Source organism: Hyperolius riggenbachi, chromosome 6, assembly GCF_040937935.1.
Source record: "Hyperolius riggenbachi isolate aHypRig1 chromosome 6, aHypRig1.pri, whole genome shotgun sequence".
In the NCBI taxonomy this organism is placed as follows: Eukaryota; Metazoa; Chordata; class Amphibia; order Anura; family Hyperoliidae; genus Hyperolius; species Hyperolius riggenbachi.
In genome coordinates, this window is record NC_090651.1 from 331,781,465 (window position 1) to 331,806,711 (window position 25,247).

At 43.8% G+C, this 25,247-nt stretch overlaps 1 protein-coding gene across 8 annotated transcripts in view; it reads right to left on the reverse strand.

The window, feature by feature from the left end:
* Positions 1 to 25,247, reverse strand: part of GRIK5 (glutamate ionotropic receptor kainate type subunit 5) — a 793,047-nt gene that overhangs the window by 213,085 nt on the left and 554,715 nt on the right. For all 8 annotated transcript variants that reach the window (XM_068241459.1, XM_068241463.1, XM_068241457.1 and 5 more), the window contains one exon: positions 18,668 to 18,833. In XM_068241459.1, coding sequence (XP_068097560.1) covers positions 18,668 to 18,833 — 166 coding nt within the window. The remainder of the gene's footprint in view (positions 1 to 18,667; positions 18,834 to 25,247) is intronic.

The following is a 25,247-nucleotide window of genomic DNA, read 5'->3' on the forward strand; positions in this document are numbered from 1 at the left end:
AAGGCTCAGCAAGGAATGTCTTTGAAGTTGATAGAGAGTGAGAGATAGCGATCTCTACCCTGGCTATCTGGTTACAGAGCATCTGAATAGTGAGGTGGATATCTTCTTATCTTTCAATATGCTTGTGAAGGGCTAGAAATCCTGTATGTATCATCAGGGCTTGTTCACACTAGGGGCTTGATTCACTACACCATGATAACTCATATTACGACCGCTTTCGCAAGCATTTTTGCGTGGTCGCGAATTATTGCGTGCAATTGCGAATTTGTGAGCAAAAACGGATCTGTCTGCGCTTGCGGGGATCTGATTTCAAAACCTGAACGGAAGGTCCGGATCTGCTGCATTTTCAAGAAAAGGATCTGGATCCTGATACATGCAGGGGTAGTGGCAGGCGATAGGAAAACGGACCCCCCTCTACACAGGCAGATTTGGACACAGAAACGGATCCGTTTCTGTGTCACAGCCTGTGGGGAGAGAGGGGGCCGCCATGCCGGAGGGGTATAGCAGGCAGGACGGGGTGGCAGTGGTCAGCGGGGACGTCCCCCCCCCTCCCTCACCTGGGTACCTCATCCCTGCTACGCCTCCAGCTACAAGCCGCAAAACTTGTTAAAAGGTATAGCAGCGTTGAGCGGGGAGCTTACCTTCTCCTCCTGCAATGCTGCCCTCCGAAGTATAGAGGGCGGCATTGCAGGCAGTGACACAGCGAGCGGAGGAAATGGAGAGAAGGTAAGCTCCCCGCTCGCTGCCACTATACATTGTAACAAGTTTTGCGGCATGTAGCTGGAGGGGTAGTGGGGACGGGGGACCCAGGTGAGGGGGGAAGACGTTCCTGCTGACCACTGCCAGCCCCGCCCTGCCTGCTATACCCCTCCGGCATGGCGGCTGCCTCTCCCCCCATGGCTGGGCATACTTTTCCACGGACTGGAAACGTATTCTACAATGCATTTCTGTAAAAACGGGAGGAGAAAAAAAAAGGTTAGAAAAACGGATCCGTTTGAAACGGATCGGATCCTGAACGGACCAGTGTGGACCTAGCCTCAATCATATTGGTTGCATTCCTCTGTGCTATTGCTCTTTTAATAACTCATATTGTGGTAAAAGGTCCTTAATTATGGTTAGTTGTGTGATTTTATTCCGCTTACAAACAGTCCTAGGTCCTGAGTTACGCACTTGTATAGGGTTTAGTAATGTGTTAACATTTCTGGTATGTGAAGTTTTTTCACCATAAATAATAATATTTTGCACATTTCATTTATTTTCTTATTTAATATATTCAAAACTCTTCAGCTGTTTACTCTAATTTATATCCATATGTGTGCTGTGATTATTCTTTAAACAGCTTGCCTACCATCGCTTCATGCGCCAATCTCTGCATAGGATGGAGGGGCGTGGTTTTGAAAAATGGGGGCATGGTTAAAGGTGTGGCAGGGGCGTGTCTTAGTGTCCCTTTTTCTTGGCTCCAAAAGTTGGGCGGTATGCCAGCGCAAAAAATATATGTAAAACTGGCCTCAAACAATACCAGTTGCCTGGCTGTCCTGCTGATCCTCTGCCTCTAATACTTTTAGTCTTATGTTTTTTGTTCCATTGATATGTGATGTTGTATGTATTTCATTGCACCAGCACTTTATTATTGTATTAGTGACAGCGATTAATCGAGACTATATATTTACACAGGTGTGTGTGCCCCCTTGGGGATTTTTCTCTGCAGCACAGTGCCCTAGCTATTGTGTTACTTAAACATTTTTGAATATAATTTCCTTTTGGGGCACTGTTCTATATTTTATATATACACTTTTTCTGCAGAGATCCCTAGATGGGCACATACAGGTTTATTACTATTAACTGATACGCAGGGTTTGCGTTTTACACTGGTATACTAGGGGCTTAAGGCTCAGGTCTGGCTGCCTTGTTCTTAACTGTTTTTAATCATGGTTGGCTTATAAATAAAGATTTTCTTGTACTTTCTATACATCCTGTATTTGTTATCTTTTGCTTATTTGCTTAATTATTATCCTTATAAGGAGGATTTCTAGTTCTTTTATATTTGTTGTATTCTAATACTTTTAGTCACAGACCCTGAACAAGCATGCAGCAGATCAGATGTTTGACTGAAGTCTGACTGCATTTGCCACATGCTTGTTTCAGGTGTGCAATTCAGACACTACTAATGCATGGAAGATCAGCAGGGCTGCTAGGCAACCGGTGTTGTTTAACCACTTAACGACCGCCTAACGCCGATAGGCGGCGGCAGGTCGTAAGTGGTTTTACATGGAAACGGCCACTTTCTATGTCAGTTCACGGAGGGTGTCTCCGTGAACAGCCTGCGAGCCTCCGATCGCGGCTCGCAGGCTAATTGTAAACACGCGGGGAAGAAATCCCAGCTGTTTACATCATACAGCGCTGCTGCGCAGCAGCGCCGTAAAGGAGATCGGCAATCCCTGGCCTCTGATTGGCCAGGGATCGCCGGCATCTGATAGGCTGAAGCCTATCAGAGGCGGCGCAGGACGGATAGCCGTCCTGCGCCGCCCAGGGGAAGGAGGGGAAGAGAGGGAGGCCCAATATCGCTGCGGAGGGGGGCTTTGAGGAGCCCCCCCGCAACACGCAGGTAGCCGGCGGCGATCAGACCCCCCAGCAGGACATCCCCCTAGTGGGGAAAAAAGGAGGGAAGTCTGGTCGCCCTGCTGCAAATACGATCTGTGCTGTGTGCTGGAGAGCCCACCCAGCACAGATCATTCCAACATAGCCCGGTCCTTAAGTGGTTAAAAAGAAACAAACATGGCAGCCTCCTTATCCCTCTCACTTTAGGAGTGATTTAAATATACCTGTACATTCTACTTATGCTGAGTTCCTCCCTCTAAACACACCCGTACTTCCCATCTCCACAGCACACTTCTTCTCTATTCTCAAGAAGGGCTTGCTCTGTCCAGATGGTTAAATAGGAATATATCCATAATTCATGGTGTTATGGGAAGTAAATGGTGGCAGTATGGGACTGGATCTCTGAGTATTTCTTTTTTAAAGTAACATTACACTATTAACTATCGCCTTTTTGCTTTCCTAATTCCCAGTAATGGCAGTTAGAGAGGAAGAAAAATAAATCAATACATTGCAAAGTGAGAAGTAAAAGAAGAGAGATCAAGAAATGATTTCTATTCACCATGTAATCTGTTCATATTGTTTGATCCAACTGCCAAGCAACCAGCATCTCCCTCTGTGCATACGTATATATGTATAAACAAAAATAACCTTTTAGCCTATCGCATTGCTAGTGGGTGTGGTTATAGATAATGGCAGATGGAACAGTCTAGTTTTTTTCTTGCCTGCAAGCAGTAAAGATGATTATCTTTACTGCTTGCAGGCAAGAAAAATGCAGGCACGAAAAAAACTAGACTGTTCCATCTGCCATTATCTATAACCACACCCACTAGCAATGCGATAGGCTAAAAGGTTATTTTTGTTTATACATATATACGTATGCACAGAGGGAGATGCTGATTGCTTGGCAGTTGGAAACCGCCGTTACTTTTCACAATGCAAGGAGGTTCACAGATAGGAAACTGACCTAGGTCCTGACATCACACTGTGGTGGAGGGGGGAGGGGAGAGATTCACCATAATATCAGCCATACAAAGCCCCCTGATGATCTATTTGAGAAAAGGAATAGAATTCTCATAGGAAAGGTGGTATCAGCTACTGATTGGGATGACGTTCAATCCTTGGTTACAGTTCCTTTCTAATACGCTGGCATTGCTCTCACAATCCAATCCTTACACAAATCCTCTGTTTATTATTATTTTCTTTTTGGCAGGCGTATGTGTCTTTCCAATAAAACATTTCTCAGAAAATGATCTCATATTTTTTATTTTTTTTCACTGTAAATTTCCATTTTCCTTTCATTTTATGCATTGATTTTTGGCAGGTTTGTTGTGACTTGTCACAACACGTAAGTGAAGTGATGATGTTGGTTTTGGCTACACCTGTGTGACAGAAGAAACCTGAAAGACTCCTATGTGTGATTTGTAATTTATGAATAAACAATGGAAAGGTGACGGAATGAGCGCTGTCAGACCGCCTCAAATCCCAGCATAGTAATTACGTCGGTAAACAGTAAACTGTACCCCAATTCCATGTTTTGACGGCACAAAAACAACAGCGCAATTCTCGCTGATTGTACCTGTTTTACGTAGATGTTAATTGCTGTTGTTATATAAATAAATCTGATACCGGGCTCAGGATCGTCTTTCTGTTCACAAGCTAGCCATACATGAAGTGAAACCAACAACAACAAATAACATTTGTAAAGCGCTTTTCTCCCGTAGGACTCAAAGCGCATAAGCATGGCTCAGACCAATTATTGGTTGATTGGTAAATCGTGGCACAGAGGAAGAATTCTATAAGTCCAGAAAATCCAGGCTAAACAGGTGTCTTTTCAGTCTGGATTTGAATAACTCCAGGGATGAAGCTGTCTTTACTAGGTGTGGTAGGGAGTTCCAAAGAGTAGGGGCAGCATGACAGAAAGCTCTGTCTCCAGAGGTTTTGAGGTGCAATCTGGGAGTGACCAAGTTTATAGAACTTGCTGATCTGAGGTTGTGAGAGGTGTGGTACAGCTTCAGCAAGTCCTTCATGTATCCAGGGCCCAAGTTGTGCAGGGATTTGAATGTCAGCAGTCCAAACTTGAAGAGTATTCTCCATTCTACAGGTAGCCAGTGCAGTGAGCGAAGGATCTGTGTAATGTGACAGTGGGGAAGCTGGTTTGTTAGCAATCTGGCAGCAGCATTCTGCACTAATTGCAGGCGACGCAGGTCCTTTTTGGGGAGGCCAGCATAAAGGGCATTGCAGTAATCCAGCCGTGATGTAATGAAGGCGTGAACTAGGGTTGGAAGATCCTCTGGGGGAATCAGATGCTTAATCTTTGCAATGCTCTTCAGATGAAAGTAGGAAGATTTGACTACAGATGAAATTTGGTTTCTGAAACTCAATTCCCATTGATTAGCACACCAAGGCTGCGCACAGCAAGACTTTTTTTTGAAGCCAACGGAAAATGGGGAGAGAAAACGAGAGTACAGTATTTAGGGCCGGATTTACCATAAGGCAGTGCAGGCACGTGCCTACAGGCGCCTGATGATGGAAGGCGGCTCATTCCCCTCCCTGAGTGCCTCTCTCCCTCCTTCCCTATGCAGAGTCCCTAGCAGAGTGTAAATGAGAGGTTACTCACCCAGCTCTCAGCATTCCACTGACGAGATGTCCCTTTAGTCAGGGGCACCTCTGGGTACTTAATACTGAGGGTACTTCTGATTTAATTCTGAAGTCCAAGCACTTAATAGAACACAGTTTTACATAATGTAACCACTTCAGGGCCGTAGGCTTACAACCCCCTAGTGACCAGTCCATTTATTTCACAATACAGGGCTGTGCAGCTTTGTCAGCGTACTGCACAGCCCTACAACTAAGCACACAAATTAATCTTTTCTAATTTTCTTGTCCTTAAAGTGAATGTTTACCATTATAAAAATCAAACAGTCAGATACTCACCTAAGGAGAGGGAAGGATCGGTCCTAATGAGCCTTCCCTCTCCTCTCCCGGTGCCCGGTCCCGCGCAGGATCCCCCGTGACAGTATTCGACCAGTTCGGTCAAATACTGCCACTTCCGCAGCAGAAGGGAGCTTTCGGAAGCCTTCGGGAGCACTCGGGCTCCTGAAGACGGGCCGCTCCATACTACGCAATCGCGAGCGCCCTCTATGACGCACTCGCGCGTACGTAGTATGGAGCGGCCCGTCTTCGGAAGCCCGAGTGCTCCCGAAGACCTCCGAAGTCCCTGCGGCGGCGGACGGACAGGGGAGCCAGTGCAGCACCAAGGGCACCGGGAGAGGAGAGGGAAGGCTCATTAGGACCGAGCCTTCCCTCTCATTAGGTGAGTATCTGACTTTTTGATTTTTAAATAGGTAACCCCTGGCTTTAACAGGGCACTCTTTAGGAGGTCACTGATCGCTGATGCGATCTTTTTTTTTTTTTTTTTAATAAAAAAAAAGAGGCTTTTCCCTCCCTTCCTCCTTCCCCATCCTAAACTAGCACTGGATGGCGATCTGTCCTCTTCCCTGCCTCAGCCTATGAGAGGGCTTCATTCCCCAGCCGCTCTGAGGGACAGCCAAGTGTCCCCTGTACAACGCTGCAGGAGATCGCAGCGCTGCACGCAGGTAAACAAAGGGAATTTCCCTTTTCTCCTTTTGGCTGAAAACAGTCTGCTAGCAGCGATCGCGGCTAGCAGGCTGATAGCGGAGCTCTGTGAATCAGCAGGGAATGATTGCGCATGCGCACGCGTTCCCTGGTAAACTGCAGCTCCAGGACTTGACGCCAACTTGGCGTTAGGCGGTCCTGGGGCTTCCACTGCGCTCATGCCCATTGGCGTGACGCGGTCATTAGGTAGTTATTGCACAGAAACATTCTGTACAATAACTCTGCAGTTTTTGCAAAACAGAAAAGGAAAATACCTGCTAAATCAATTCATAGTTCCGAAGTCTAGCAACTCCCAGCAGCCTGTTTGCTCCACTTACGCCATGCAGTCTGAGGCCACGCCTCCCAACTAAAGTCTGGCATCCAGGACATGCAGAGCCAGGTCAAGGCCCTCCAGCACCTTAAGGCTGAGACACCAAAGTGCTTCCCCCCATCCCTCCCACCCCAGCTGTCACACACTAATTTGTCATTAGAGTAAGAGGAGCCCCAGGGCCCCCAACACCTTAATCTCTACCTTTCTGGCTTGCAGTCACTGCCATGTAACCCTTTTTATTGTTTCTCTTTGCTTCAAACACAATAGGGGAATGATAGCTGAGTGAGTTGTGCGCCCCTTCCTACACTGCACCCTGGGGCTGGAGCCTCTCTCGCCTCTGCCTTGGCCCGGCCCTGATGACAGGCTATTAGTCAGCAAGGAGGTGTGGCCACAGATGACCCAGCAAGCTTTTCCTCCTTGTATGCTCATGTGACTAAAGGAGCAGTAGTTCAGACTGAGTGGGAGTGAGAAGGCACCTGTAGGTCACTGTGGAGGAGGTGAGGATCTTTGAAATAGTGCAGCAGGTATTCCACATTTTTCTTTTGCAAACTTTTTCAGTTTATTTTAAACTAAAACATTTGTATGCATTAATTAAAATAATGTTCTACTAAATGCATAAAAAAAAAAGAACCTGTGTGCGAACCGAGGCATTAATTAAAATAAGAAGACCTTTGAGATAAATAGGTAGGAAAGAAGTGGGAGTTGTGGAGGGGGGAACACGAGGGAGATTGTTGAAATAACAGGGCAGCATTGTGTAACATCCGCATTCTATTTTAATTTTATTCTTAGCAGCCGTCATGAGTTTGATTTGACACATCGCGCACACGTGTTTCACAGCCAGACACATCTCCGCGCAGCACAAAGTGCTGAGAATCCAGGAAGGTTTTTATAGAACACACAAAGATCCGGATACAAAGACACAAAAATGAAGGTTAAATGAAAACGTGGCCCAACATACGAAGTCTTCATAGGTAAAGCATGAATGGAGTCACCATAAAGGAAAAACGTTAAAACAAGTTTTACAACTTCTACACCTAAATTGGCCACAAAAAATAACCCCGATTTACTTCCTAAAAGAAAATGACAACCCTTTTTATCAAGAAGCAATAAAATGATATATCTGGCGGACACATACGTGAGGAAGAATTAGGACACGAACATCCCATCCACCTAATTAGAACTGATCAGCTAAGATGGTCTAATGGCCAGATATCTATTGACTTGGTGGCCGATCAACCATCCGATTCGATATTTATTGTCGAATCAGATAAAATTTGGTGCCGCCAAGAAACTGCCCGATTAACAATGCGACCAATTTCGGGCTGAAATTGGTTGTATGTATTGATCAGATATGATCGTCGGGCCATCGTAGTTGATCAGGTGTGCAGCAGTAACTGCGAGCGATAAAGAGGTGAGCGATGAACGCAACGTGACGAGTCCGCCACGGGGTCTGGGCTCCGTCCGCAATCTGCAAATCTGCATAATAGCTACACTCCGGGCCCCCAGATACTTACTCCCGTGCCAGATCAAGGTCTGATGGGGCCCTGAGGCAAAGATAACCTGGGCCCCCTCAGAAAATTGAGCTCCCAGGGCCCCCAAATCTCCCCCCTTAACTCTTACGCGGCCCCTGCATGACACCAGCATGTATATTACCTGTCCTGCTACCTTCTTGGTCCTGCTGTCTGCCTCTTCTGACAGCGCATGTTATGTTTAAGCACAATGACATGCGGCAGTCACAAGAGGGACGCATCGTGCGTGCACACACACACACACACACTTGCCCGTGTGCAAGATCCCCTTTAGTGTATATAGGCAGACCCCCCCTTTAGTGTATATAGTCAGATCCCCTTTTAGTGTATATAAGCAGATTTCCCCCTTTAGTGAATGTAGGCAGATCTCCCCTTTAGTATATCGGCAGATCCCTTTTGGTGTATATAGGCAGATTCCCCCCTTTAGTGTTTGTAGGCAGATCTCCCCTTTAGTATATCGGCAGATCCCTTTTGGTGTATATAGGCAGAACCCCCTCCCTGTAGTGTATGTAGGCAGATTCCCCCTTAAGTATATATATGCAGATCCTGGCTTTAGTGTATGTAGGCAGATTTCCCCCCTTTAGTATATATAAACAGATCCCCCTTTTATGGTATATAGCTAGGCAGATAAATAGTGTATAGTATACAAGCAGATCCCCCTTTAGCGCATATAGCCCCCCCCCCCCCCCCCCACACACACACACACACACACACACACATTTCCCCAACCGGGAGGCAGTTGGGAAATCTTACTTTGCAGCTTGTAGCTGGGGACAGAAGATTGCCAGGAGTTAGGAGTGACAAGCAGGTCTCTCTCTAAATAGTGCGCAGCACAGACATCGCCTGTGAGAGAGGGGCGGGGCACCAGGGGGCGGAGCTACCTCTCGCAGCAGCCACAGAGGGAACCCACAGTCAGCAGGTAGAAATGCGGCCAGGGCCAGTTGAATGCACATCACATGCACCCCCCTGGTAGCCGGCGCCCTGAGTGACCGCTCCGGTCGCTCAGGTCAAAGGCCGGCCATGCCTATTGGGTCTGGTAATTGCCGCCTCCTGCACTGACTGGACACAGAAATACACTTCCCATTATCCCTAGCCGTGATTGTGGACTGGTAACACTCAGCTGGAAATGCTGAATACCAATGACTGATAAGTCTGTATTTCTGTTGGCCAGGAATAGAAAGGAACAGAATAATACAGGCCATACGCTTGACAATGTTTCTTCCTGATGATTAGTAGGAATGATCAATGAAATGCAAATATTTCAGAGTGTAAACAAACATTTATGCAAATATATGCAGCTTGAAAATAGACCAATCATTTTAAACCTGGGTGGGACTTGATTGGCCCATTTTCAAGCTGCTTATATTTGCATACAAATGTTGCATACATTTGCATAAATGCTGACATATTTGCATTTAATTGATCACCCCTTCTGATTAGATGTTTAATTGACCAAAAATAGGTAGTAGCTGCAGTGAAAATCAGCGACCTTGTGACCTTCTGCACCAGGGAAACTGTTTTTATAGACTATGGAAATTGAACTTTTTTGTGTTACAAATTGTGTTAAATTTTAAATGAGTGTTTTCATCTTTTTATAAAAAAACAAAGGGGCGTTAAGAATTTTCTTCTGCTGCTGCTACATGAAAGCCAGCTGAGTGTCATATTTTTCCATATTGCAGTTCCTTAGTGAAAGGGGAATCTCACTTGACTTTGTGAAGCCAGATTTACTGCTTTCAACTGATTCATAAATGAGCAGATTTCAAGTTCAGGAAAATGTTCTATTCATTTTTATATCTTTTAAGTTGAGATTCAGGAAGATGTTTATGCAGCTGTTGCTCCAGGGAAACCGGTGACTTCCTCCCTCAGTGGAAAAAAAATGGGTCTGAGGCAAGCATTTATGGCTGTGTATTATGCGGAGAAATAAAAACAGGGTAACACGGAGAATGGGCGCTACCTATGGCTCCCTGCTTACTGCAAATCCATTTTGCGATTCCGTTTCCGATTCCGATTTGCAATTTCGATTTTCCCTGAATGCAATTAACAGAAAAATGGAGGAAAAAAACGCAGCATGCAGTAACGATTAAAAATTGGAATCGGTTGTAAAAACCGATTCGAAATCGGAATCGCATGCAGTGTGCAGGAAGCCTATCTGTGGTCTTGTATCAGTGTTAATAAAACAAAGCAAATGGGTACCCACACTCTGCTGGCTGCCCAACATGCAACCAGTATAAACACATGTACTGTAGGGAGTTACCATCCCAACTCTGCCTTTGGGATGTAGATGTGGTCGCTTCTTCAAGAAAAAAAAAGAAACCTTCGAATTGTCATAATCAATGCTTTAAGTTTGTCAGGGTTTGTGGGTTTTTGTTTGTCCGCTCACCTCTTGAGGACTGACCACAAGTTCTCAATTGGATTAAAGGATACCCGAGGTGACATGTGACATGATGGGATAGGCATGGGTATGTACAGTGCCTAGCACACAAATTACTAGGCTGTGTTCCTTTTTTCTTTATCTGCCTGAAAGAGTTAAAAATCAGGTATGCAAGTGACAGTTTCTGTCTGGGTCGGACTGGGTGAGACTATAGCATAAACCTCACTGATTAGTAATTCCAGACATAAAATACTTTCACATCAGTAAATGGCTTCAGGGAGCAGGAAAGAGATACAAAGGCTCAATAATTCATAGATTTGAGCTCTAGCATACTTCAATGAAGGTGTCATTGAGCAGAGACAATGAAACAGTAAGAACTTACAAAACTAGATTCAAATATAAAATTAAACTGTGGTATATCTAAAAAGTCATTTTTAGGAGACGGGGGATGGATACAATTGATTTTTCTCATCAGTTTATTTTCACCTTGAGTATCCTTTAAGGTCTGGGGAGTTTCTTGGCCATGGACTCAAAATGCAAATGCTTTGTTCCCTGAGCCACTTAGTTATCACTTATGGCAAAGTTCTCCATCATGCTGGACGAGGCATTGTTCTTTACCAAACTGTTCTTGGATGGTTGGAAAAAGTTGCTGTTGGAGGATGTTTTGGTACTGATGAATGAGCCCACTCCCTTAGATGAGAAGCATCCCACACATAAATGGTCTCAGTTTGCTTTACCGTTAGCATGAGACAGGACTGATGGTAGAGCTCACCTTTTCTTTTCATGACAATAATTTTGCCAGTTGCCCCAAAAAGTTTGGAAAAGGACTTCATTAGAAAATGACTTTACCCCAGTCCTCAGCAGTCCAATCCCTGTACTTTTTCAGAATATCAGTCAGTCCCTGATGTTTTTCTTGGAGAGAAGTGGCTTCTTTGCTCCCCTTCTTGACACCAGGCCATTATCCAAAAGTTTTCCCCTCGCTGTGTATGCAGAGGCACTCACACCTGCCTGTTGCCATTCCTGAGCAAGCTCTACACTGGTAGCACCTTGATCCCACAGCTGAATCTTCTTTAGGAGATGGTGTTGGTGCTTGCTGAACTTTATTTGGCTCCCTGGAGCCTTCTTCACAACACTTCTCTAGAGTTCTTGATGAGCCAATAAATGATTGATTTAGGTGCAATCTTAGTAGCAGCAACATTTTTCCCTGTGAAGCCCTTCTTACGCAATGCAATGATGATTGCACATGTTTCCTTGCAGATAACCTTGGTTAACAGAGAAAGAGCAAGCATCATCCTCCTTTTAGAGCATCCAGTCTGCTATTCTAATCAGACAGCATGACAGACCATCTCCAACACTCTCACCTGTGTTAACGAGAAGATTACTGAATGATCTCAGCAGATCCTTTTGTGGCAGGGCTGTAATCAGGGGCGTAAGTAGGGGGGGGGATCAGCCCCTGCGACTACAGGGGAACCCAGAGGTGTGAGGGGGCCCCAGCTTCTAACTTTCCCTTTCTCTGTTACTCCAGATCAGGTGTTTTTGTGGCTACACATGTTATGGGTATGAAGATCCTGATGGCCACCCTTGTTTTATGAGCCTTGTGAGATGGGCCCCCAGGTTGTAATGGTCACCTAGAAGAGGCAAATGAAGGGTTGTGAACAGTAAGGTGTTCCACCAACGTTTTGCTGGAGGCCCCCATGATTTGTAATTAGGCCCCTGGCTGTAATACAGTGGACATGTTTTTTTTTGTTTTGTTTTTAGAATTAAGTTTATTTTCATGGCAAAGAAGGACTTTGAAATTCATCTGATCACTCTTCATAACATTCTGGAGTATATACAAATTGCCATCATAAAAACTGTTGCAGTAAAGCAGTATTTTCAAAACTTTTGGCCATGACTGTAATGGTCATACGCTTGATTTGTATGCCAATGTCACAATACTTCCTGGATTTGATGCTCGGATTTGGTAGTGAGCCACAGCCTTTGCTGACTTCCTTCCAGCAGTGTTTCTGGTTTTACTGCGTCTAAGTTGGTCTCATAAGCTGCCACACATGCTGAGCTCTTGAAAGTCTCCCGGCCAGGAAAGCTTTGCCAGCTCATCCAGGATTTTGTCTTAATGACTCTGGCTGTCCGTTACCTAATCTCCTGCTCTGCTTCACCCATTCCTGTGATCCCTGATCTGACTCAGCTTGTTTGCATGTATTTGATTTTATATCCCCGGATTGCTGACTACCTGCTACCTTTTGACTTAATTCCTGCCTTCTACCCGATACTTTAACTTGACTGATGACCACCAGTTGCTCACTACCTGCTATGTTCCCCAATATCTTGGCTTGACTGCTGACCACCAGTTGCTCACTACCTGCTACCAACTGATTTTGTTCCTGCTTAATACTTGTTAATTGATGACCACCTGTTGCAGACTACTTGTTATGTCCTAACTATATTCCTGGTAGTTTCTTAATACCTCACCTGCTTTGCTGGCCACCTGTTTCTGACCTCCTGCTATGTCTTGATTGTCCTCCTACTCAGGGGTATAGTCCTGGGAAAAGAGGTGAGTGGACTCATCCTAAAAACCCCTGCACCGCGGATGAAATGGGCGTCGTCAAGCATAACATGGGCGTGGTCATTAGCAGTGATGTAAAAGGTCTGCCGGGGAAGTTTGAGCTCTGCCGTAGTGTATCCCCTAAAAATAGATGTAATCTGACAGCATTTCACCAAAAAGGCACATAATCTGGTAGAAGTTCCTCCAAAATACAGATAATATAGCAGTGGTTCCCCCAAAATAGACAATGTGGAAGCAGCAGTTCCCCCAACATACACATAATCTGGCAGCTGTTCCCCAAAATTCACTTAATCTGTTAACAGCGGTTCCACAAAAATGCAGATAATCTGACAGCAGTTCCCCCAAAATAGGTACCCCCAGCATAGGTAGCCAGGTCTATAGGTGTCCCTAGTATAAGAAGCCATGAGTATAGTAGTCCCCAGTGTATGTAGCCAGAGGTATACTGTAGTTGCCTAGTATATGTAGTCAGAGGTATAGTAGTCCCCAGTATATGTAGCCAGAGGTATATGTGCCCAGTATATGGAGCCAGGGGTATATGTGCCCAGTATATGGAGCCAGGGGTATATGTGCCCAGTATATGGAGCCAGGGGTATAGGTGCCCAGTATATGTAGTCAGGGGTATAGTAGTCCCCAGTATATGCAGCCAGAGGTATAGGTGTCCAGTATATGGAGCCAGGGGTATAGGTGCCCAGTATATATAGCCAGGGGTATATGTGCCCAGTATATGTAGCCAGTGGTATATGTGCCCAGTATATGTAGCCAAGGGTATATGTGCCCAGTATATGTAGTCAGAGGTATATGTCCCAGTATATGTAGCCAGGGGTATATGTGCCCAGTATATGTAGCCAAGGGTATATGTGCCCAGTATATGTAGGCAGGGGTATATGTGCCCAGTATGTGTAGGTAGGGGTATATGTGCCCAGTATATGTAGGCAGGGGTATATGTGCACATTATATGTAGCCAGGGGTATATGCGCCCAGTATATGTAGCCAAGGGTATATGTGCCCAGTATATGTAGTCAGGGGTATGTGTCCCAGTATATGTAGCCAGGGGTATATGCGCCCAGTATATGTAATCAGGGGTATATGTCCCAGTATATGTAGTCAGGGGTATATGCTCCAGTATATGTAGCCAGAGGTATATGTGCCCAGTATATGTAGGCAGGGGTATATGTGCCCAGTATATGTAGGCAGGGGTATATGTCCCAGTATATGTAGCCAGGGGTATATATCCCCAGTATATGTAGTAAATAAAAGAACTGCTTTAGGACTACATGCCACAGTCAATCGAGTTGGAGAAGGAGAAGAGGTGAGTGTATGTGAACAGGGTAAGAGGAAGAGGTATGGTCGGAGAGGAGGCACCAGATGGAGAGTAGAAGGCAGGAGTTGACACACAAGGAGACATAAGGAGGCATAGAAGAACGTGAGGTGGCACAGAGGGTAGAAGGATGCACAGAAGGACAGGAGAAAGAAGGATAGAGGGGATACAAACACAGGAGCACAGGGTGACAAGAGGGGGCAGAGAAGGACATGAGGCACAGAGGGGGAGAGGAGAGGGCACAAAAAGAGGCACACAGGGGGCATAGATGGAAAGTGGAGACACAGAGGGGGAAGAGAAGGAGAGGATGATGCACAAAGGGGGAACAGGGAGACTGGAGGAGGCACAGAGATAGCACAGATAGAGAGGAGGAGGGACAGGGGGAGAGGAGGGGACACTGAAAGACAGGAGAGGGCGCAGAAACAGGAGGAGGAGAGCGGGATGCTGGTGGCACAGAGGGGGTCACTGGTGGCACAGTGGAGTCACAGAGAAGGTCACTTAAAGAACAGGGGGCAAATAGAAATACAAATAATCTCAAGAGTAAGCCTACAGTCCCCTATCTTGTTTGTTAATCAGGGACTACCTGTACAATATGCATTGTGTACCTAGAGGCAATCAGCATCCATCAGTTTAATTTTACTAGTTCGGTTCCCAAACAATTTCAAAAATAGTGATATGGCCCTTGGTTAAAAAAAGTTTGGACACCCCTTGTCTAACTGATGTGTGCTAAAGACAGTATACCCTACTACAGCCTGGTCGGGTAAGTGCTATTCTGCAATCTATACTAATTTACATAAACAAGGTGACCCTACATGTTTCGCCCCTAGGAGGGGTCTTTATCAGGGTTGAATTAAACTCAATGTCCATGTACTGCTGCAACCGTAATAGCCAGTTACTAGGAAAAACACAGATGATAGTCAGATTTAAAAAGCACAGCAGGTGAAGAAGAGTGGGTCAGAGTGGTCCAACAGGTAATTATTGTACATTCCAGCAGCAGCATGCAGCATATTTATATTGTCTAGAAGCTGGTGAATCCCCCGAAGTCTACAAGGTGGGCTCTCACGTCCTTTGATACACGTTTTTCTCCTTATGAGTCACCAGTGAGACCTCTGCTGCTGTACTTTCCTCTATGTGAACACATGGTTGTGTTAACATCGCAAGCTCACCATTTTTAAGACTTCAATCCCCCGTGCCGTCCCCGCAAGATGTAAAATAAGGACATTCCGCCCTTCTGAACAGCTTTTTTGAAGATGACAATTGTCAGCAAAGGGACTGGACGCTGGGCAGATCTGGTTAAATATAAACGCTCCAATTATTTCAGCTATGTAATTTAACTCACTAAGGCGATTAACGCCTAATTGCGGGTTTACTCGCTCTTCTCAAAAAACTACAGATTTTTGCTCAGTGTCCATAAAACAGAAAATAAAAGCCTTCCCTGCTGAGTGACACAATCCCACTGGCACTTAATTTAAGAGAACGTTTCAACGTTACTGAGGTTACGAAACCAGACGTGTTCAATGAATTTCACAGATTCCACTCCTTCTCTCCGGAAGCAGGCGAAACAGCACGGGCTGCAGGAAACGCACAACGGGCTTGGCTTTCAGAACGCTGCACAAAGCCAATCCCGGGCTAGAAAGGTTTGTTTTACAGCCTAACTAAACCCAACATTAAACAAGGCAAGTTCTCAAAGCCAACAAGTTGATTACTGTAAATTATAAGGATTACCTTTGTAACGGAGCATTTCAAGTTCAAATGCTCATTGTGTAGCTCTGCTTGCCTGAAACTGTGCACCTATCTATACAGGATTAAAATGGAACTCTCATGCAACTAGAACTGCCTGTTATCAAACCACAGGCTGTAATGTAGGGATACTCATTCAGATTCTGCGGAATTGAAATTACCACATTTCTGATCGCAAATCGCCATTTCCAATCGGAATTTGGAAAATGGAACTCTGCAGAAATCGGATTTGCTGCAACTCTGTGATTTTAGTCCAATCACAGAACTTGGAAGCATTAGACGAATCAGAGAATGCAGATTTTTTTCCGCAGATTACCGTGATAATTTTAGACCAATCACAAGATTCCGTTTTTCTGATTTCCGATTTCCGGGGTTCTCTGATGCAAAAAATGACAAATAAAATACTTTTCAGAAATTGAAAAATCGGAAATTGGAAAAAAAGGAAATCCGGGACATGGAAATCGGAAATTGGCACTGGCGGGAATTGGAATTTCCACCAAATCATAAATAGGCATTCCTACTATAATGCAGTAAGCTCCTCCCCCTCATGTACATAACACATCCAGACAGTTTACAAATAGGTTTACATGCAGCAAAAGTCCTGTTTAGTTATCCAAATGCACCACTTTTATTTATTAACAAATTTCTTCCGGTTTCACACTACAATGGCCTCAATTCACTGACTAAGCTTACCTCCTGTCTTTAATAACGATCCCGAGCTGTTTCTAATGTTATCACCATGGTGATAAGGCATGTAGTAAACTTAAAGTGGATCCGAGATGACCTTTTACTCATTGCATAATTGTGTTCCTTTCCTATTGTTTATAGGGCATTCCTCCGCCAAATACTTTTTGTTTTTGTTTTAATACTCTAATTACCTATAAACTAAACAAGCCACGCCCACAGGTTTTCAGAGAGCCAAGGCACTTTCAGACAGTAGGAAGGGCTCATGGGAGCTCAGTCTGGGCAGGAGGAGGGGGAGGTAATACTAGCCACTAGCCAGAGATTTCAGAGGCAGAGGGGAGGAGGGGGGAGGAGGGAGGAGGAGGGGGGATTAGTTTTTTTTTGCTCAAGATGCAGATAAGCCTGCTTCTGTGTAATGTTTACAAACAACATGGCTGCTGTCGTTGTATCACAGGAATAACCAATCATATTCTATTAAAGCTGTTTGCAGATAGATTTGCTGTGTAAACTATGTAAACTTTAGATAAGATATATAGACAAGTTACTTGTTATAGTTAGTTTTTCATCTCGGATCCACTTTAACTCTTCTGTCTTTAAGTTAAGGAGAGATCTCTAAAGTTAACTATTCAATCCATACAGTGGTCTGAAAGCCAGCATTTCTACTTTGCTCTAAAAGATTCCTCACAGCTTGAAAGCTACTATCCCAGAAATGGTGTTTAGCAGAACATCACTGAAATGGTTAAACAAAGCACTTTGTCCTGCTATTCAGCTTCAAATCTGCATCCAAACTGGAGATAACAGTATTTTTGTTTACATTCCAATGTTGTTACAATGTGTGTAAACACAGTTTTGACAAGTGAAAAGGAGCTCTCTGTCATGCTCTCTGTGCTTCAGACACACACAGGTCAGAAAAGCTCATTAGAAGATGCTAATATATAAAAAAGCAGTTTGGATAAAATGCAATGCCAGCTTTCAGGGCAAAATAAACTACACTTTGGAAACTTGTAATTTGTAAACAGACAATATTACGCACAAAAGCAAATATGATAACTGTATGAGTAATAAAAAGTAGGAAAACACATTTTTGTTGAATGTTATGTCGGAGTTTCAGACCACTTTAAAAAGACTACAGAATTCTAAAGTTAAAGACAGGCTGTTAATTAAGTGCATGTGAAAATAACTACAGAGAAGGTAACTTAAGGTGCATACACACGCACTACCGGCGGCAACGACGGGTCTGCCGGACCCTCCCGCTGCGAGGACGTTCAGCCGACAGTAGCACGTGTGTACGCGCTGTCGGCGGACTGATAAGGCTGTTTCTGATCGTTCAGAAACAGCCTTATCAGTCCGCCGACAGCGTATACACATGTGCTACTGTCGGCTGAACGTCCGCCCAGCAGGAGGGTCCGGCAGACCCATCGTTGCCGCTGGTAGTGCGTGTGTACGCACCTTTAACGACTGAAGTGATAAGATAACTCTCTCACTGTAAAAACTTATCTCTACACCTTAATAAGGAAAGAAGTGTGGTGGTAATTTTGCATAATTTTGTGCTGTGCTGTGCATGATGTCATCATTTTATGATGTCATTGTACTGAGTTTATTCCCCTTAATATACATAGCACATTTGGTGATGATAGCATGTATGTGGGCTTTGCTATTAACTAAATTTGGCACAAAATTACGGCTCCTGATTACGGTTACAAACAAAATTAATTGCCATTTTTTTCCCACATTTTGTATTGCGATTTTGCCTCCTACTTGTAAATTACAATGTAAAATTACAAATGACAAGTTTGACCCACGTAACAACTGTTCTATACACCACTTTGCTTCTATACAATGTTCGTATTCACCTGATGATTACTATCGGAATTTCTCTAGTAGGATTCTGCAGTCAGTTAGGCATTAAAAAACTTACACTCGGCCTTGGCACAGATAAGGCTGGTGGAAGGGTTGTGAAAAGACTTCAGGATGTGAGAAACAGCCAAGCTGATGTCTTCATTGCTTGGGTACAGGCTGACCGATGCAAAGCGCAGGTACTGGAGCTTGGGGGCTTCCTCTGGTCCCACCTTTATGTGAGGGATCTATAGAAGAGAGGGGAAACACAAACATATTACATGGTGACTGGAAAGTGTCATGGTTAAGGGCTCTGCCTCTGACACAGGAGACCTGGGATCAAATCTCTGCTTTTCCTGTTCTGTAAGCCAGCACCTATTCAGCAAGGAGCTCTTGGGTGAGACTCCCTAACACTGCTACTGCCTATAGAGTGCGCCCCTAGTGGCTGCACCTCTGGTTCTTTCAGTCGGCCAGGAGAAAAGCGCGGTATTAATACTGGAATTATTATTATATCCCCACTATGTGAAGAGATAGTATGTTTCATGCACATTTATGAGCTTACATTCCAAAATACAGTTGCAGTATGTACCCGTTTATATCGATATTTACAGGCAATTACACCGCATAGACAAGATACAGTTAGTCCCAGGTTAACGAACAAGATAGGGATTGTAGGTTCGTTCTTAACCTGAATCTGTTCTTAAGTCAGAACTTGTGCCATTTCTGTCCCCTGTACCTCCTCTGTGCCCCCTGGGCCTCCAGTGTCCCCCTCTGTGTCACCTCTGCCCTCTGTGCCTGCTTATACAAGTTTAAAAGCCATTTTTTCTTTGTATTTTTTAAAATTAATTTTCTCAAAAACTACAAGTCTAATTTGAACATTTTATTTTGGCTTGTTCCCATGGAAACACTAGGCCTGATTCACAAAGCGGTGCTAACAGTTAGCACCGTGGTGAAAAGCCCTTTATCACGCCTAAACTCTGTTTAGGCATGATAAGTTTAGGTGTGATAAGTTTAGGTGTGATAAGTTTTTAGGTGTCATAAGTTTAAGCACCAACTGGGCTAGCACCGCAGTGCACAGCTGATCAAAAGTTTTGCGCTAGCAAAGTCTGGTGCACTTTGCATAGAGTTTAATGGCGCTGCTTTGCGTGCGGGACTTTGCGCGCAATCTAAACTTACCTAAACTTATCATGCCTAAACTTAACATGCCTAAACTTATCATGCCTAAACTGAGTTTAGGCATGATAAAAATGGTTATCACGCCTAAAGTCTTTAACTGGGTTATCACCGCTTTGTGAATCGAGCCCACTGAATCCATGCCGTTCGTATTGGCGGGTCGTTCGTAAGTCGGGCATTTGCAAAAAAACAAGCTCCGGTTTGGGTAGTGTGTGCCCCTTGGGGTTCAGTTTACACACTCCTATGCTGTACATACAGTATGTGGCCCCAGGGGTAGTTCAGGATGCATGTAACACTTTCCTCCCGTCTCCACCAATAGCCAGGAGACCAGCCACTGGCCAGACTGGGCACTGACATCATGTATAATAATTCCATTGGGGCAAGTAGCTTTTACTGCCTATACTAAACAAATACCTAATATATTGGAAGCACTTTGTTGACTTGCTTCAAAGTAGAACTATAGTCAAAATGTACCTCCAGTTGCCTGGCATTCCTGCTGATCCTCTGCCCCTAATAATTTTAGCCATAGACCCAGAACAAGCATGCAGCAGATCAGGTGTTTCTGACATTATAGACATCATTAGCTGCATGCTTGTTTCTGGTGTTATTTAGAAAGTACTGTAGCCAAATAGATCAGCAGGGCTGCCAGGCAACTGGTATTGTGTGAAAGGAAATAAATATGGTAGTCTTTTCACTTTTTCTCACTTCAGTTGTCCTTTAAAAAAGTCACTGAAAAGTTTAATAGACTTATGACTCATACACACATCCAACATAATACACAACCAACCGCACAACAAGTTGTTTACACGACAAGTATGTACACACACGTCAACCAACTAAACAACCAACTCACTTAAATACTATGCACACAAGATAAATGACACACTGCACAACATGTCTGAGTTCAAAAACAACAAAGTTGTTCAAAAGACTTGTACACTTGCGGCCAACCTGGGCAGGTTGATCCACCATTTGGATCTTGCAAACTACCTGTTATCAGTTGGTCATCTGGTTGTTTGCCAGCTGTACACCTGCCCAACTATCTCCCAACAGACCAAATTTAGAAGATAGTTGGGCAGATTGTTGGGACATGTGTATAAGCCTTTACTTTCATTTTAGCTGTGGAGGCTTAACAGCCAGGTGAGGTCCCAGCTTGTTCTTTGATTACTCTCTGAATGAGCTAAAACTAAAGCAAACGCAACAGAGAGCTTCTGTGTGCAAGGTATATTGATTGTAAGTAAAAAAAAAAAAGCACTGATTTTTTTGAATGAACTGGACTTAACATACCCATGCAGGTGATACCACATTTAAAAAATAAATAAATAAATATATATATATATATATATATATATATATATATATATATATATATATATATATATATATATATATAGCTTTTACATCACTTTGAAATCCCACTATAGCCATCAGTCTGATGTTATTTGAATGAATTGTGGAGACTACAAAATGGACAGATTGCTTGATTAAAGCTGCACTTGTGGGGCCACACTTGCACTATGTGAAATGGCAGGCAATGTTTTTCAATGGCAAGATGTGCATTTGATTTGCAAGCCTGCATTTTTTGTTATTGTAATAAACATGCGTAACGGGCGCCCACACTCGCAATTACTGCAGACTTAGGCACTTTTTTATTGACCTGAGGAAGCGGGCCAGTACCCGTGAAACGCGTTGTCTTTCTGTGCATAATTATAGATTAATTCTACCACATATGGTTTTGTTCATTGAAGGAGGTAAGATCCTACTACTCCTAAAGCTATAGTCATAATTCAGATATCAGGTATTTTAGGGTGCCTCCTACAGTCCTTTTTAGTATTAGCCCAAGCCCTCGGGGTAGGTTATTGCACACTTAGTGTTTCAATAATCCAAGGAGAGCTAGACCTGGGATTCCGAGCAGTTTAATTTCTCGTAGGCTCTGAGGGTGGTTTCAGGAGTGCAACCCACCTTTGTGAGTATATTTCATTACTCCTTCCTAACCAACATATCCAAACGATACTGAACCATTGGGCTCCTGGTCTCAATCACTGCAGTGTCTTGGCGGTTGGGAGCACAGCCACTAAGAGTCATCCTACAGTCTCCATCAGAGCTTGGCTGAACTGTAAGTCCATGTTTACTAACAGCAAGTACGTGTTGAGCAGCGTTAGACCATTCCTGTTCATTGATGTGTATGGATGCAGCCTCAGACAGCAGCTGGTTATGTAGACATGGTTCCATTCCCGGCTGGGAAGGAGAAACAAATGAAGCAGAAGATAACATCAGAAGAGTCAAAGAAGCTTTTAGGCTGCTTTCACAGTAAGACGTTACAAGCGCACATTACAGCAGCCTGTAACGCAGCCCACCGCACAGCAATGAAAAATCAATGATCTGTTCACAGTGCCCACGTTATGTTACATTATAACGCAACAAGTTTAAAGAAAGTGCTGCATGCTGTACGTTATACTGGGCTAAGCCACGTTAGACTGTTTGCACATGCTCAGTAATGTTGGAGGAGGAGGTCTCCCCTCCTCCTCTGCGGCAAGCCACATGGCTAATTAATATTCACTACACGGTGTGACGTGCAGTGTTTACTTCCTGGAGCGGCCGCTCTGTGCGGCGATTGGCTGGCGGGACCACGTGATGCGGATCACGTGGTCTTCGCATCGCACAGCACAAAAAAGGCGCACCAAGAGCGCGTCCTCCTTCAGCACCACCAGGCGTTGCATTAGGGGCACGTTATGCGACCATAACGTCCCCTAAAACGCAACGTCCTGGTGGGAAAGAAGCCTTAAAGAGAACCTGTACTGAGTAAAAATATTTAAAATAAAGACATGAGGTAACTTCAAATGACCATTGCATAGTTACCTTGCCATCAGTTCCTCTCAGAAGCTCACCATTTTCTTATGATAATAATCCCTTCCAGTTCTGACAATATTTTGTCAGAACTGAAATATATCAGTTGCTGTCAGTAAAATATCAGTTGCTGTCAGTTATAGCTGAGAAGAAAACTGATGTACCAGGTAATGTCCATGTTTCCCTATGGCTCAAGTGGGCGATGTTACAGTTTAACTGTGTGCTGACCAGAAAGCTGTTATGGGTAATGGCAATTTTCAAAATGGAGGACGGAAAATTCACTTGAACACAGTGAACAAACAGGACGCGGGACAGGAGAAAGACACTGAGGAGTAGATTACATGGAAGGTAATTATGACTTGTGTATGCTTATTTTGACTTTTAATTTTCAGTTCAGGTTTTCTTTAAGATGCTCTATATTGCTCATTTCGTCCATATTCTCAGCAATCTCAGGATTGGGTCAGCATTGTTTTATCTAAACCTCTCAGACTGGATGTGTGCAGCAATAGGTTGACGCTTTATAATCAGAATCAGAAATACATATAAATACAATAAATATTAATAATAAAACTTGGTATGTAACCCCGACCTCCCAATGATATCACAGCCTAGGCTGTTTATTATGCAGAACTTCTTCTCCCAGGAAACTCTGGGAGACCAGGGCCCACATGCAATTCCCTTTTTCACCTGAGTTTTCTCCTAGGTGATATTTTCAAACTTATCAATAAAATGCCTTTAAAGCCACTAGTAAGTGAGAAAAGGGTCAAAATAGTTTTGCTAGTACTTTTTCACCTACTTTCTGGTACTTTTTCAATTGCAAAGTGCTGAAAAGTCATTTTAAATACAAGATGAAAAAATATCTCTTTGGAGAAAAAACAGGAGAAAAGGGGAACTTTTTCTCCTGAGTTTTCTCCTAGGAGATAATTTTTCATCTTTAAATTAAAATTCAATTCCATCATTTTTCAATTAAAAAAGTACTAAAAAGTGAATGAAAAAGTACTATCAAAAGTATTTTGAGTATTTTCTTGCTTTCTGATGGCTTAAAATGCATTCTATTGACAAATACAAAAATATCACCCTGAAGAAAACTCAGGAGAAAAAGTTAACTGCATATGGGCCCGGGTGTTGTTTCCATTCAGTTCAGAACATATAACAAACAAACATTCCACAGAGGTGCACCTGGCAGCAGTAAAGATGTCCCCACATGTGATAAATTTCAAAATGCAAACCAAACCAAGATTTTGTCATAACTGAATATTCCAGTTGCTGTCAGTTATATATCAGTTGCTGTCAGTTATAACTGAAAGGACAACTGCTGAGCAAGGTAATGTCTATGTCCCCCTATGGCTCAAGTTGGCGATATTACATTTAACAGTGAGCTGACCAGGACACTGTTATAGGGTTATGGACATGTTTTTAAATTGGAGGACAGAGAATTCCATTCACCAGTGGACAAACAGGACATGGTGCAGTAGAAAGAGATTAAGGAGTAGACTACACTGGAGGTAAGTATGACGTGTGTATGTTTATTTTGACTTTTAATTTTCAGTTCAGATCTGCTTTAAAGAGGAACTCCAGTTAAAATAATATAATAAAAAAGTGCTTCATTTTTACAATAATTATGTATAAATGATTTAGTCAGTGTTTTCCCATTGTAAAATCTTTTAAATCCCTGATTCACATTCTGACATTTATTACATGGTGACATTTTTACTGTTAGCAAGTGATGTAGCTGCTGCATGCTTTTTTGGCAGTTGGAAACAGCTGTAAACAGCTATTTCCCACAATGCAACAAGGTTCACAGACAGGAAACTGCCAGAAGTACCACGGTACTCAAAACTTCTTGTGGGAGAGGTTTAACCACAATATCAGTCATACAGCGCCCCCTGATGGTCTGTTTGTGAAAAGGAATATATTTCTCATGTAAAAGGGGGTATCAGCTACTGATTGGGATAAAGTTCAATTCTTGGTCGGAATTTCTCTTTAAGCTATTAGTGCTGTTATTAACTGCTTACTTCTAAGATAGTCTGTGTGTGTCAATGCAGATACAATTTATAGTGATCCTAAACTGATGAATAAAAAGAGTTTAACTTTTACCAGCCCCCTGCAGACATCCTGTACCTGCACCATTACAAAGCCTTCCTCCGGTGCCCAGCAGCATTCTACTTTCGCCTTGATGCGCGGCCCCTGTCTGCGCACCTCCTAATCGGGCTGGCATGGACGGGGGGCTCTGTGCATGTGCATTACGAAAAATATGCACTGCGCATGCACAGAACGCTCCTGGCAATGAGAGCGTGATTGAGGACACATACGGCCGCGCATGTGCAGGGCCCATCGACTCGCCAGTCGGCCGGAAGAGGCTTCGTGTTGGGGGGGGGGGGGGAACGACTGAAGATCACTTAGTGACGGCGCGGGCCCAGGACATCTGCAGGGGGATGGTAGAAGCTCCAAGTAAGAGCCACATTTCGACTGTGTGCAGCAATAACTGCCTAATCCTATTCCATCATTGCATACAAATAATCAATCATTGTAAGATTCCATATGTGTATTTACACTGAACATGATTTATATCATCTGCATTGTTTGATTTACATTTGAAACTTGTGTTATTCAAAATTATTTCGATGGATTTCAGCCAAACG